At 46.6% G+C, this 16111-nt stretch overlaps 1 protein-coding gene across 1 annotated transcript; it reads left to right on the top strand.

The window, feature by feature from the left end:
- The first annotated feature begins 4070 nt into the window (after positions 1–4070).
- Positions 4071–9282, top strand: ccdc115 (coiled-coil domain containing 115). The gene is made up of 5 exons (XM_041857844.2): positions 4071–4494; positions 4624–4727; positions 4953–5053; positions 6356–6547; positions 8978–9282. Exons 1-5 carry the CDS (start codon positions 4378–4380, stop codon positions 9280–9282), a joined length of 819 nt encoding a protein of 272 aa, XP_041713778.1. The 5' UTR covers positions 4071–4377.
- Positions 9283–16111: the final 6829 nt, after the last annotated feature.

Below are 16111 nucleotides of genomic sequence, written 5' to 3'. Positions count from 1 at the left end.
AGAGGCAGGAGCTAGACAGCCCATCGTGTCACTTTGAGGACAACGACTCCCATTGTTAGGGCGGAGAAACATGTATCTTGTCAGTATATCCATAATCTTTGGTGAAGTTCGTCATAAACTTCCTTAACCATGTACTGGATTTTAGTCCGCTACCTACAAGTATGATTGGGGATTTCTATTGGAGAAGCAGTTTATGCCTATCTTCGTCCTGTACTGTCTGATATTATGCTCGCAGCACGACCTCGAAATTGTTTTCTTCAAAATAAGAGTCCCCCTGCAAAGACATGCTAAACTTTGGGAATATAGCATTTTTTTTGCACTTCCCAGTACAACTGTTTTCACAAGTCACATTACCGTTGTCTTAGCAGCAGGATATTATGCTCGCACAATCGAGTCCCCTTGTTTCTCTCTGCATTTTTGGGAAGGGCCCATTAGTAAGCATTTCACTATTAGTCTACCCTTATTGTTTATGAAACGTGACAAATACAATTTGATTAGAAGACATGCTAAACTTTGGGAATATCTATTTTTTTCTGCACTTTAGCGAATTTTTAGTACAACTGTTTTTCACCGCATTGCAACCACCTTTAAAAAAATGCATTGATAATTTGACATATTTAATTTTTTATATTGAATGATTCATAAGCTGCATTTTTTTGTTGTTGAAAGTTTACATTTACATTTACGTCATTTAGCAGACGCTCTTATCCAGAGCGACTTACAAGTTGGTGCATTCACCCTATAGCCAGTGTGGGATAACCACTTTACAATTTTTTTTTTTTTTTTTTTTTTTTTAGGTGGGGGGCGGGGGGTAGAAGGATTACTTTATCCTATCCCAGGTATTCCTTAAAGAGGTGGGGTTTCAAATGTCTCCGGAAGGTGGTGAGTGACTCCGCTGTCCTGGCGTCGTGAGGGAGCTTGTTCCACCATTGGGGTGCCAGAGCAGCGAACAGTTTTGACTGGGCTGAGCGGGAACTATGCTTCCGCAAAGGAAGGGGAGCCAGCAGGCCAGAGGTGGATGAACGCAATGCCCTCGTTTGGGTGTAGGGACTGATCAGAGCCTGAAGGTACAGAGGTGCCGTTCCCCTCACAGCTCCATAGGCAAGCACCATGGTCTTGTAACAGATGCGAGCTTCAACTGGAAGCCAGTGGAGTGTGCGGAGGAGCGGGGTGACGTGAGAGAACTTGGGAAGGTTGAACACCAGACGGGCTGCGGCATTCTGGATGAGTTGTAGGGGTTTAATGGCACAGGCAAGGAGCCCAGCCAACAGCGAGTTGCAGTAATCCAGACGGGAGATGACAAGTGCCTGGATTAGGACCTGTGCCGCTTCCTGTGTAAGGCAGGGTCGTACTCTCCGAATGTTGTAGAGCATGAACCTGCAGGATCGGGTCACCGCCTTGATGTTAGCGGAGAACGACAGGGTGTTGTCCAGGGTCACGCCAAGGCTCTTCGCACTCTGGGAGGAGGACACAACGGAGTTGTCAACCGTGATGGCGAGATCATGGAACGGGCAGTCCTTCCCCGGGAGGAAGAGCAGCTCCGTCTTGCCAAGGTTCAGCTTGAGGTGGTGATCCGTCATCCATACTGATATGTCTGCCAGACATGCAGAGATGCGATTCACCACCTGGTTATCAGAAGGGGGAAAGGAGAAGATTAGTTGTGTATCGTCAGCGTAGCAATGATAGGAGAGGCCATGTGAGGATATGACAGAGCCAAGTGACTTGGTGTATAGGGAGAATAGGAGAGGGCCTAGAACTGAGCCCTGGGGGACACCAGTGGTGAGAGCACGTGGTGCGGAGACAGCTTCTCGCCACGCCACTTGGTAGGAGCGACCGGTCAGGTAGGACGCAATCCAGGAGTGAGCCGCGCCGGAGATGCCCAGCTCGGAGAGGGTGGAGAGGAGGATCTGATGGTTCACAGTATCAAAGGCAGCAGACAGGTCTAGAAGGATAAGAGCAGAGGAGAGAGAGTTAGCTTTAGCAGTGCGGAGAGCCTCCGTGACACAGAGAAGAGCAGTCTCAGTTGAATGACCAGTCCTGAAACCTGACTGGTTTGGATCAAGAAGGTCATTCTGAGAGAGATAGCAAGAGAGTTGGCTAAAGACGGCACGCTCAATAGTTTTGGAAAGAAAAGAAAGAAGGGATACTGGTCTGTAGTTGTTGACATCAGTGGGATCGAGTGTTGGTTTTTTTGAGAAGGGGTGCAACTCTCGCTCTCTTGAAGACGGAAGGGACATAGCCAGCGGTCAAGGATGAGTTGATCAGCGAGGTGAGGTAGGGGAGAAGGTCACCGGAGATGGTCTGGAGAAGAGAGGAGGGGATGGGGTCAAGCGGGCAGGTTGTTGGGCGGCCTGCAGTCACAAGTCGCAAGATTTTATCTGGAGAGAGAGGGGAGAAAGAAGTCAAAGCATAGGGTAGGGCAGTGTGAGCAGGACCAGCAGTGTCATTAGACTTAACAAATGAAAATCGGATGTCGTCAACCTTCTTTTCAAAGTTTACACAGATACTGGTATGTTGAAAGCTATTGTGTAGACTATATTTAATAAAATACAAATATATGTTACTAGAATTACTCAATAGAGTCTGTAAAACTGAAATTGGTCTCCTGTGCTGGGCAACAGGTTTAATACAGAGTACTGGTGACTCCTTACTCCACCCACTCCAGACATTGCAATGCAAAGCAATACAAGGTATATGGGAGGGATACTTATTGGGTTGCAGAGAAAAAACTTGACTACCTGTCTCATATAAACTGGGGTGGGAAATACTCAGTAGGGTCTCTACTAACCAAATATGTGCTGTTTTGGAGGGGGACTGTGTCGTACAGATCCATCAGCACTTCGTACTCGATATTGGCCAATATGTATCCCATGTACAGTGTTTTACAGTGTATTGCATGGGGGGCCATGGAGGGCCATGGAGGGCCATGGAGGGCCTGGAGGGCCTGGAGGGCCATGGAGGGCCATGGGGGGCCATGGGGGGCCATGGAGGGCCATGGGGGGCCATGGGGGGCCATGGAGGGCCATGGGGGGCCATGGAGGGGCCATGGAGGGCCTGGAGGGCCTGGAGGGCCATGGAGGGCCATGGGGGGCCATGGGGGGCCATGGAGGGCCTGGAGGGCCATGGAGGGCCTGGAGGGCCATGGAGGGCCATGGGGGGCCTGGGGGGCCATGGGGGGCCATGGAGGGCCATGGAGGGCCATGGGGGGGGGGCCATGGGGGGGCCATGGAGGGCCATGGGGGGGCCATGGAGGAGGGCCATGGGGGGGGCCATGGGGGGGGCCATGGAGGGCCTGGAGGGCCATGGAGGGCCATGGAGGGCCATGGGGGGCCTGGGGGGCCATGGGGGGCCATGGAGGGCCATGGAGGGCCATGGAGGGCCTGGAGGGCCATGGGGGGCCATGGGGGGCCATGGGGGGCCTGGGGGGCCATGGAGGGCCATGGGGGGCCATGGAGGGCCATGGAGGGCCATGGGGGGCCATGGAGGGCCATGGGGGGCCATGGAGGGCCTGGAGGGCCATGGGGGGCCATGGAGGGCCATGGGGGGCCATGGGGGGCCATGGAGGGCCATGGAGGGCCTGGAGGGCCTGGAGGGCCATGGAGGGCCATGGGGGGCCATGGAGGGCCATGGGGGGCCATGGGGGGCCATGGGGGGCCATAGAGGGACATGGGGGGCCTGGAGAACGAAGTGCTGATGGATATTTACGGCACAATCCCCTTCCAAACGACACATATTTGGTTAGTAGAGACTCTACTGAGTATTTGAAACCACACTAGCTGAGACAGGTAGAAAAGTTCTCTCTACAGCCCAATATTCTCAACATACCAGTGTCAAGATTGTATTTAGTCATTATTGGTCTTAATTATTATTATTTTTACCAGATTTTGTATTTGTTTTCAAAAATGACTTATTGCCTTTTCTTGTTGGCACAATAAAAGTGACCAATGATTAAAATTAAATCTCTTTTGAATGAGTTATCCACATTGCAATGTTTTGAAATGCGGGCTTTTATTTTGAAGGTTCCCTCACTACCATACAAACATGACGTTATCATTTGTGCTGCTTTCAGAATAATAGTGATCACATGACCAGAAAACGGAAGTGGCATTTGAAGCCACATAAACAATCGCTATCTGACTGTCATTCAAACAAACCGTGATACAAACGCCTAATTTATAAGAAAACCACTATTTAATCGTGTTTTATCTAGATCTAAGTTGGGATAGTCGCCGTGACCTCTGCTCGTCGAACTGTGAGACGGTAGGAAAGAGAGAGAGAGACCGAGGGAGCAGGAGGGAGACGGAGACCGCTAGAGAGAGAAACAGACAGCGTGAGACAGAGAGAGGGAGAGAGAAACAGAAAGAGAGAGGGAGGGAGATGGGTCTTTCAGAGAAAGAAGAGTGTGTCTTGTTGGATAAGAAGCTTCTTGTCTTTATGGACCAGCTGGAGCTGCTGGAGGAGAAACGAGGGAGACTCAACTCTCTAATTGAACAGGTAACTTATAGGATGGAAATCACATGATTTCTCAAGGGCTAGACTGTCTTTGATGTCTCGATCAGGGGCTTTACATTATGGCTTTACATTATGTGTGTCTGAGTGTATGTATGTATGTGTGTGTTACAGGGATGGTTCTCCATGTCCAAAGCGAGGTATTCGATGGGCAACAAGCAGGTGTCTGCTCTGCAGTACGGGAGTGAGATGGAACCGCTGGTTCGAGTCCACACCAGGTGAGTGGTACGTCAGGTCCGAGTCAGTCCACACCAGGTACGAAGGAGATGCGCTTAGCCAAAGCCTGTATCAACATTATAAACCATCTATAACTTAGCTACATCTATACGATGCAACTCAGTTCTCACCATTCAATGGACTCAAACTTCCAAGGCATGTCTATTTATCTACTGTGTAGTAGAGAGTATATATCTGGGATAATGATGTCTGTGTGTGTATCATAGGACTCTGGAGAGTGGTGAGGCTGAGTTCCAGACAAAGAGAAGGACTCTGAAGTCTCCTGAAGAGAGACAGGTGGAGGACATTGGACCTAAAGACAAGGAGGGTAATGGAGCACCACTGACTAGTTTAGGCTAATCTAAAATGGATTACATTGTTTTTTTTCTTCATCAAACTACACACAATACCCCATAATGATGAAGCAAAAACAGCTTTTTAGACATTTTTGCTAATTTATTAAAAAAATAATATATGAAATATCACATTTACATAAGTATTCAGACCCTTTACTCAGTACTTTGTTGAAGCACCTTTGGCAGCGATTACAGCCTCGAGTCTTCTTGGGTATGACGCTACAAGCTTGGCACACCTGTATTTGGGGAGTTTCTCCCATTCTTCTCTGCAGATCCTCTCAAGCTCTGTCAGGATGGATGGGGAGCGTCGCTGCACAGTTATTTTCAGGTCTCTCCAGAGATGTTCGATCGGGTTCAAGTCCGGGCTCTGGCTGGGCCACTCAAGGACATTCAGACTTGTCCCGAAGCCACTCCTGCGTTGTCTTGGCTGTGTGCTTATGGTCGTTGTCCTGTTGGAAGGTGAACCATTGCCCCAGTCTGAGGTCCTGAGCGCTCTGGAGCAGGTTTTCATCAAGGATCTCTCTGTACTTTGCTCTGTTCATCTTTCCCTCGATCCTGACTAGTCTCCTAGTCCCTGCCTCTGAAAAACATCACAGCATGATGCTGCCACCACCATGCTTCACCGTAGGGATGTTGCCAGGTTTCCTCCAGATGTGAAGCTTGGCATTCAGGCCAAAGAGTTGAATCTTGGTTTCATCAGACCAGAGAATCTTGTTTCTCATGGTCTGAGAGTCGTTTAGGTGCCTTTTGGTAAACTCCAAGCGGGCTGTCATGTGCCTTTTACTGAGGAGTGGCTTCCGTCTGGCCACTCTACCATAAAGGCCTGATTGGTGGAGTGCTGTAGAGATAGTTGTCCTTCTGGAAGGTTCTCCCATCTCCACAGAGGAACTCTGGAGCTCTGTCAGAGTGACCATCGGGTTCTTGGTCACCTCCCTGACCAAGGCCCTTCTCCCCCGATTGCTTAGTTTGGCCGGGCGGCCAGCTCTAGGAAGAGTCTTGGTGGTTCCAAACTTCTTCCATTTAAGAATGGAGGCCACTGTGTTCTTAGGGACCTTCAATGCTGCAGATTTATTTTTTGGTAAGGCTGTAACGTAACAAAATGTGGAGAAATTCAAGGGGTCTGAATACTTTCCGAATGCACTGTAGCATTACTTATTATGGCACTGACAAATCAGTTTATATTGAATTATTAGGAGCTGTGCCTTGGAATCATTAACTTGTGGATACTATGATGTTAGACCCCTCATCTGGCTGGTTGTGTGTTGGACCTACAGGTGTGAGGAGAAGAGTGAAGACCAAGGAGGAGGTTCCAGAGATGGACCAGAGTGACAACAAGCAGCCGTCTACAGAGACAGAGCCGGCTCCCGCCTCCAAACCTGAACCCAACCCCCAGCAGGACCCACTGAAGTGGTTTGGAATCCTGGTGCCTCAGACCCTGAAACAGGCCCAGGCCTCATTCAAACAGGGTAGGCTACTGTCTGTCTGCACCAGTATGGATGAAACATGAACTACATTCAGTAAGATTTTAAATTGTTAGTAGATGTGATCTAGAACTTGCTAAACTGTACAGTTGTGGTCAAAAGTTTTGAGAATGACACAAATATTAATTTTCACAAAGTCTGCTGCCTCAGTTTTTATGATGGCAATTTGCATATACTCCAGAATGTTATGAAGAGTGATCAGATGAATTGCAATTAATTGCAAAGTCCCTCTTTGCCATGAAAATGAGCTTAATCCCCAAAAAGACGTTTCCGCTGCATTTCAGCCCTGCCACAAAAGGACTAGCTGACATCATGTCAGTGATTCTCTCGTTAACACAGGTGAGTGTTGATGAGGACAAGGCTGGAGATCACTCTGTCATGCTGATTGAGTTAGAATAACAGACTGGAAGCTTTAAAAGGAGGGTGGTGCTTGAAATCATTGTTCTTCCTCTGTTAACCATGGTTACCTTCAAGGAAACACGTTCCGTCATCATTGCTTTGCACAGAAAGGGCTTCACAGGCAAGGATATTGCTGCTAGTAAGATTGCACCTAAATCAACCATTTATCGGATCATCAAGAACTTGAGGGGTTCAATTGTTGTGAAGAAGGCTTCAGGGCGCCCAATAAAGTCCAGCAAGCGCCAGGACCGTCTCCTAAAGTTGATTCAGCTGCGGGATCGGGGCACCACCAGTGCAGAGCTTGCTCAGGAATGGCAGCAGGCAGGTGTGAGTGCATCTGCACGCACAGTGAGGCAAATACTTTTGGAGGATGGCCTGGTGTCAAGAAGTGCAGCGAGGAAGCCACTTCTCTCCAGGAAAAACATCAGGGACAGACTGATATTCTGCAAAAGGTACAGGGATTGGACTGCTGAGGACTGGGGTAAAGTCATTTTCTCTGATGAATCCCCTTTCCGATTGTTTGGGGCATCCAGAAAAAAGCTTGTTCAGAGAAGACAAGGTGAGCGCTACCATCAGTCCTGTGTCATGCCAACAGTAAAGCATCCTGAGACCATCCGTGTGGGGTTGCTTCTCAGCCAAGGGAGTGGGCTCACTCACAATTTTGCCTAAGAACACAGCCATGAATAAAGAATGGTACCAACACATCCTCCGAGAGCAACTTCTCCCAACCATCCAAGAACGGTTTGGTGACGACCAATGCCTTTTCCAGCATGATGGAGCACCTTGCCATAAGACAAAAGTGATAACTAAGTGGCTCGGGGAACAAAACATCAACATTTTGGGTCCATGGCCAGGAAACTCCCCAGACCTTAATCCCATTGAGAACTTGTGGTCAATCCTCAAGAGGCGGGTGGACAAACAAAACCCCACAAATTCTGACAAACTCCAAGCATTGATTATGCAAGAATGGGCTGCCATCAGTCAGGATGTGGCCCAGAAGTTAATTGACAGCATGCCAGGGCGGATTGCAGAGGTCTTGAAAAAGAAGGGTCAACACTGCAAATATTGACTCTTTGCATAAACTTAATGTAATTGTCAATAAAAGCCTTTGACACTTATGGAATGCTTGTAATTATACTTCAGTATACCATAGTAACATCTGACAAAAATATCTAAAAACACTGAGGCAGCAAACTTTGTGAAGACCAATACTTGTGTCATTCTCTTGTGTCAAACTTTTGACCACGACTGTACATCATAAAGGGTTAGGGTTAGGGTAACTGATTAGGGTTAGGGTTAGGGTAACTGATTAACGGTTCTTCTTCAAATGAAACTATTCTCACTCTTGTTTTGTCCCTTGTCCCCTCTCCCCCCCTCACTCCCTTGTCCCCCCTCCCCCTCCCCCTTGTCCCCCTCTCCGCCCCTCTCCCTGCCTCCCCCTCCCCCTCCCCCTTGTCCCCCTCTCCCCCCTCACTCCCTTGTCCCCCCTCCCTCCCCCCTCTCCCCCTCACTCCCTTGTCCCCCTCCCCCTCTCCCCCTCACTCCCTTGTCCTCCCTCCCCTCTCCCTGCCTCCCCCCTCTCCCTTGTCGCCCCTCCCCCCTCTCCCCCCTCACTCCCTTGTCCTCCCTCCCCCTCTCCCCCTCCCCCTCTCCCTTGTCGCCCCCCCTCTCCCTGCCTCCCCCTCTCCCTTGTCCCCCCTCCCCCTCTCCCCCTCTCCCTTGTCGCCCCCCCCTCCCCTCTCCCTTGTCCTCCCTCCCCCTCTCCCTGCCTCCCCCTCTCCCTTGTCCCCCTCCCCCTCTCCCCCTCTCCCTTGTCGCCCCCCCTCCCCCTCTCCCTTGTCCTCCCTCCCCCCTCTCCCTGCCTCCCCCTCTCCCTTGTCCTCCCTCCCCCTCTCCCTGCCTCCCTCACTCCCTTGTCCCCCCTCCCCTCCCCCTCTCCCCCCTCACTCCCTTGTCCTCCCTCCCCCTCTCCCTGCCTCCCCCTCTCCCTTGTCGCCCCCCTCCTCTCCCCTGTAGTGGTAGAGTTGTCAGCGGAGGTGGCTGCTCTCCAGTCTGCCGTTCTGACCACCAGACTACAGCTGCAGATTAAACAGAAGAACAGCAGCCAGATCCCAGAACAGACGGACAGACAGACTGACCAGATCCCAGACCAGACGGACAGACAGACGGACAGACAGACTGACCTGATCACAGACCAGACGGACAGACAGACGGACAGACAGACTGACCAGATCCCAGACCAGACGGACAGACAGACGGACAGACAGACTGACCAGATCCCAGACCAGACGGACAGACAGACTGACCAGATCACAGACTAGACGGACAGACAGACTGACAGACAGACGGACTGACCAGATCCCGGAACAGACGGACAGACAGACTGACCAGATCCCAGACCAGACGGACAGACAGACTGACCAGATCACAGACTAGACGGACAGACAGACTGACAGACAGACGGACTGACCAGATCCCGGAACAGACGGACAGACAGACTGACCAGATCCCGGAACAGACGGACAGACAGACTGACCAGATCACAGACTAGACGGACAGACAGACGGACAGACAGACTGACCAGATCCCAGACCAGACGGACAGACAGACGGACAGACAGACTGACCTGATCACAGACCAGACGGACAGACAGACGGACAGACAGACTGACCAGATCCCAGACCAGACGGACAGACAGACGGACAGACAGACTGACCAGATCCCAGACCAGACGGACAGACAGACGGACAGACAGACTGACCTGATCACAGACTAGACGGACAGACAGACGGACAGACAGACTGACCTGATCACAGACTAGACGGACAGACAGACGGACAGACAGACTGACCTGATCACAGACTAGACGGACAGACAGACTGACCAGATCACAGACTAGACACACTGGCTCTGTAAGGAATATGGTGGAAACTCACTCAAGCCTCTTACACCCCTCCAATGCTTTTTAAATGCATGAGGGGGAGTGAACGAGTGTACACTTCTGCAGAAGGGTAGAGAATCGGAACACAGCCACTCTCTCCCACATAGTATAGTAGTGCACTAATTCTGTCTAGAGCCCTTTGTACAAAGGCAAAGCTGTGGGAAGTAGGGGGGCTGCAGCCCCCCCGATAAATACATACAAAATATAGAAATAATAATAAAATATACTTTTTTTCTCACAAAATTGGTGAACTTTATTACGCCTGTATTAACGGAGAGAAATACTCAAGGTCCGTTGAGGTAGCTGGGGTAAAGATACAGGACCAGTCCATAGTTTGGACACACCTACTCATTCCAGGGTTTTCTTTATTTTTACTATTTTCTACATTGTAGAATAATAGTGAAGACATCAAAACTATGAAATAACACATATGGAATCATGTAGTAACCAAAAAAGTGTTAAACAAATCAAAATATATTTTACATTCTTCAAATAGCCACTCTTTGTCTTGATGACAGCTTTGCACACTCTTGGCATTCTCTCAACCAGCTTCACCTGGAATGCTTTTCCAACAGTCTTGAAGGAGTTCCCACATATGCTGAGCACTCGTTGGCTGCTTTTCCTTCACTCTGCGGTCCGACTCATCCCAAATCATCTCAATTGGGTGGAGGTCGGGGGATTGTGGAGGCCAGGTCATCTGATGCAGCACTCCATCACTCTCCTTCTTGGTCAAATAGCCCTTACACAGCCTGGAGGTGTGTTGGGTCATTGTCCTGTTGAAAAACAAATGATAGTCCCACTAAGCCCAAACCATATTGGATGGCGTATCGCTGCAGAATGCTGTGGTAGCCATGCTGGTTAAGTGTGCCTTGAATTCTAAATAAATCACAGACAGTGTCACCAGCAAAGCACCCCCACACCATAACACCTCCTCCTCCATGCTTTACGGTGGGAAATACACATGTGGAGATCATCCGTTCACCCACACCGCGTCTCACAAAGTCACGGCGGTTGGAACCAAAAATCTCAAATTTGGACTCCAGACCAAGGGACACATTTCTATCGGTCTAATGTCCATTGCTCGTGTTTCTTGGCCCAAACAAGTCTCTTCTTCTTATTGGTGTCCTTTAGTAGTGGTTTCTTTGCAGCAATTCGACCATGAAGGCCTGATTCACACAGTCCCCTCTGAACAGTTGATGTTAAGATGTGTCCGTTACTTGAACTCTGAAGCATTTATTTGGGCTGCAATTTCTGAGGCTGGTAACTCTAATTAATTTATCCTCTGCAGCAGAGGTATCTCTGGGTCTTCCATTCCTGTGGCGGTCCTCATGAGAGCCAGTTTCATCATTGCGCTTGATGGTTTTTGTGACTGCACAAAGAAACTTTCAAAGTTCTTGAAATGTTCCGGATTGACTGACCTTCTTGTCTTAAAGTAATGATGGACTGTCGTTTCTCTTTGCTTATTTCAGCTGTTCTTGCCATAATATGGACGTGGTCTTTTACCAAATAGGGCTATCTTCTGTATACCCCCCTACCTTGTCACAACACAACTGATTGGCTCAAACCCATTAAGATGGAAAGAAATTCCACAAATTCACTTTTAAGAAGGCACACCTGTTAATTGAAATGCATTCCAGGTGAATAATCTCAAATATAACATATATTTTGATTTGTTTAACACTTTTTTATATACTACATGATTCCATATGTCTTATTTCATAGTTTTGATGTCTTCACTATTATTCTACAATGTAAAAAATAATAAAAATAAAGAAAAACCCTTGACTGAGAAGGTGTGTCCAAACTTTTGACTGGTAGTGTATGTTGAGGTAGATATGTACATGTAGGTAGCAGGGGTAAAGATACATTGAGGTACAGTGAGGGAAAAAAGTATTTGATCCCCTGCTGATTTTGTACGTTTGCCCACTTACAAAGAAATGATCAGTCTATAATTTTAATGGTAGGTTTATTTGAACAGTGAGAGACAGAATAACAACAAAAAAGTCAAAAATGTTATAAATTGATTTGCATTTTAATGAGGGAAATAAGTATTTGACCCCTCTGCAAAACATGACTTAGTACTTGGTGGCAAAACCCTTGTTGGCAATCACAGAGGTCAGACGTTTCTTGTAGTTGGCCACCAGGTTTGCACACATCTCAGGAGGGATTTTGTCCCACTCCTCTTTGCAGATCTTCTCCAAGTCATTAAGGTTTCGAGGCTGACGTTTGGCAACTCGAACCTTCAGCTCCCTCCACAGATTTTCTATGGGATTAAGGTCTGGAGACTGGCTAGGCCATTCCAGGACCTTAATGTGCTTCTTGAGCCACTCCTTTGTTGCCTTGGCCGTGTGTTTTGGGTCATTGTCATGCTGGAATACCCATCCACGACCCATTTTTAATGCCCTGGCTGAGGGAAGGAGGTTCTCACCCAAGATTTGACGGTACATTGCCCCGTCCATCGTCCCTTTGATGCGGTGAAGTTGTCCTGTCCCCTTAGCAGAAAAACACCCCCAAAGCATAATGTTTCCACCTCCATGTTTGACGATGGGGATGGTGTTCTTGGGGTCATAGGCAGCATTCCTCCTCCTCCAAACACAGCGAGTTGAGTTGATGCCAAAGAGCTCGATTTTGGTCTCATCTGACCACAACACTTTCACCCAGTTATCCTCTGAATCATTCAGATGTTCATTGGCAAACTTCAGACGGGCCTGTATATGTGCTTTCTTGAGCAGGGGGACCTTGCGGGCGCTGCAGGATTTCAGTCCTTCACGGCGTAGTGTGTTACCAATTGTTTTCTTGGTGACTATGGTCCCAGCTGCCTTGAGATCATTGACAAGATCCTCCCGTGTAGTTCTGGGCTGATTCCTCACCGTTCTCATGATCATTGCAACTCCACAAGGTGAGATCTTGCATGGAGCCCCAGGCCGAGGGAGATTGACAATTATTTTGTGTTTCTTCCATTTGTGAATAATCGCACCAACTGTTGTCACCTTCTCACCAAGCTTCTTGGCGATGGTCTTGTAGCCCATTCCAGCCTTGTGTAGGTCTACAATCTTGTCCCTGACATCCTTGGAGAGCTCTTTGGTCTTGGCCATGGTGGAGAGTTTGGAATCTGATTGCTTCTGTGGACAGGTGTCTTTTATACAGCTAACAAACTGAGATTAGGAGCACTCCCTATAAGAGTGTGCTCCTAATCTCAGCTCGTTACCTGTATAAAAGACACCTGGGAGCCAGAAATCTTTCTGATTGAGAGGGGGTCAAATACTTATTTCCCTCATTAAAATGCAAATCAATTTATAACATTTTTGCATGTGTTTTTCTGGATTCTTTTGTTGTTATTCTGTCTCTCACTGTTCAAATAAACCTACTATTAAAATTATAGACTGATCATTTCTTTGTCAGTGGGCAAACGTACAAAATCAGCAGGGGATCAAATACTTTGACAATGAGGACGAACTAGCTAGCCAGCTAGTTTAGCCAGGGAAAACCAGCTCGGGCCTGGTGCACATTTGCACCAGCTGGGTTAATTCAGGTTTTATGCCCTGATATCAGGAACTGGCGGTGAAAAGGTTGATCAAACAATTCAGAGACTGAAACAAATAAATCACATTACTTTTATTTAAGGAGAGCAAATCGGTATAGAATCCCAAAATCAGCTGTAACTTCCACTGTCAATAGAGCCCCACAGTGGAGGTGTCATAATACCCATAAAACCTAGCAGGCAAACGGAAATGGTTCCAATCATTTTCCCACCATACATTTTTCCCATAGGGAATTTTAGAAACACTTAAAATAAGGGCTGTGTTTCCTGTAGGCTTACCCTGGCATGACGTTTTGATAACCATGTAAATCTCTCTCGGACAAGGTGACTTTTATCAATATATTCTGCTGTATTTACTCTCAGATTCTCAAAGGCTAATTAGCATTTGTAAGTCGCTCTGGATAAGAGCGTCTGCTAAATGACCTATTTATTTACTTTTAGCATCTAAGTAGACATCATGCAAAACTACAAATCCCTGCAAGCTCCTGAATGTCATCTCTAGCTGACACCTTTGCTAACAGGTATTGTGTCAATTTAAAACTTGCACAAGACAATTCACAGAATTGTCAATTTATAGAAATGCAGCCAATTTATTCATTACTAAATGTAGCTAACATTAGATAGTTAATCCAGAGATTCTTACCTTTGCCTTGATTGGGCAGTCTCGTCCAGATCATCATGGCATTTGTTGTTCTTTACAATAGCCACATTAGAAGCTAATTAGCATTTCATTGTTGAGGGGTAAATACAGGTGAATATATTGATAGAAGTCACCTTGTCCGAGAGAGATTTACACGGTTATCAAAACGTCATGCCAGGGTAAGCCTACAAAAACACAGCCCTTATTTTAAGTGTTTCTAAAATCTCCTATGTGAAAAATGAATGGTAGAGAAATTATTGGAACCATTTCCTTGTTTGACTGCTAGGTTTTATGGGTATTATGACTAATTCTGTGGTACTATATCATTAAAAAAAGCTTAAAACAATGTTTGAGTGAACCCTGAATATACCTCTGGACAGAGTAGACATCTCCTCACCACTCTATAATGGCTGAGTTTAGCCAACTCAGAGAAGAAATAAGAAGTGGAGATGTCTCGATTGTTGTCTTTGGAAAGTTGATTCTACTTCCGAGTATAAAGGTTGTTCAGCCCGATGGCGTCAGTTCCGAAGGTGTCCACTCTGGATTACTTCAACATAGTGTTGGAGGGGGAGAACGGTAAGATCGAGTCCAACTGTAAAGCGGCACCAGGATTCAGGCGAAGAGGAGCATCACATCCAACTTCGTCACACATCTCAAGGTACCATATAGGTCTGTCTTAACTAAGGTATAGGTCTGTCTTAACTAAGGTATAGATCTGTCTTAACTAAGGTATAGGTCTGTCTTAACTAAGGTATAGATCTGTCTTAACTAAGGTATAGGTCTGTCTTAACTAAGGTATAGATCTGTCTTAACTAAGGTATAGGTCTGTCTTAACTAAGGTCTGTCTTAACTAAGGTATAGATCTGTCTTAACTAAGGTATAGGTCTGTCTTAACTAAGGTATAGGTCTGTCTTAACTAAGGTATAGGTCTGTCTTAACTAAGGTATAGGTCTGTCTTAACTAAGGTATAGATCTGTCTTAACTAAGGTATAGGTCTGTCTTAACTAAGGTATAGATCTGTCTTAACTAAGGTATAGGTCTGTCTTAACTAAGGTCTGTCTTAACTAAGGTATAGGTCTGTCTTAACTAAGGTATAGATCTGTCTTAACTAAGGTATAGGTCTGTCTTAACTAAGGTATAGGTATGTCTTAACTAAGGTATAGATCTGTCTTAACTAAGGTATAGGTCTGTCTTAACTAAGGTATAGATCTGTCTTAACTAAGGTATAGATCTGTCTTAACTAAGGTATAGGTCTGTCTTAACTAAGGTCTGTCTTAACTAAGGTATAGGTCTGTCTTAACTAAGGTATAGATCTGTCTTAACTAAGGTATAGGTCTGTCTTAACTAAGGTATAGATCTGTCTTAACTAAGGTATAGGTCTGTCTTAACTAAGGTATAGGTATGTCTTAACTAAGGTATAGATCTGTCTTAACTAAGGTGTAGGTCTGTCTTAACTAAGGTATAGGTCTGTCTTAACTAAGGTATAGATCTGTCTTAACTAAGGTATAGGTCTGTCTTAACTAAGGTCTGTCTTAACTAAGGTATAGGTCTGTCTTAACTAAGGTATAGGTCTGTCTTAACTAAGGTATAGGTCTGTCTTAACTAAGGTATAGGTCTGTCTTAACTAAGGTATAGATCTGTCTTAACTAAGGTATAGGTCTGTCTTAACTAAGGTATAGATCTGTCTTAACTAAGGTATAGGTCTGTCTTAACTAAGGTATAGGTATGTCTTAACTAAGGTATAGATCTGTCTTAACTAAGGTATAGATCTGTCTTAACTAAGGTATAGATCTGTCTTAACTAAGGTATAGGTCTGTCTTAACTAAGGTATAGATCTGTCTTAACTAAGGTATAGGTCTGTCTTAACTAAGGTCTGTCTTAACTAAGGTATAGGTCTGTCTTAACTAAGGTATAGATCTGTCTTAACTAAGGTATAGGTCTGTCTTAACCAAGGTATAGATCTGTCTTAACTAAGGTATAGATCTGTCTTAACTAAGGTATAGGTCTGTCTTAACTAAGGTATAGATC

This window comes from Coregonus clupeaformis, chromosome 30, assembly GCF_020615455.1.
Source record: "Coregonus clupeaformis isolate EN_2021a chromosome 30, ASM2061545v1, whole genome shotgun sequence".
NCBI lineage: Eukaryota > Metazoa > Chordata > Actinopteri > Salmoniformes > Salmonidae > Coregonus > Coregonus clupeaformis.
The sequence above is the reverse complement of the archived record's forward strand: the minus strand, read 5'-3'. Positions and strand labels throughout refer to the sequence as shown.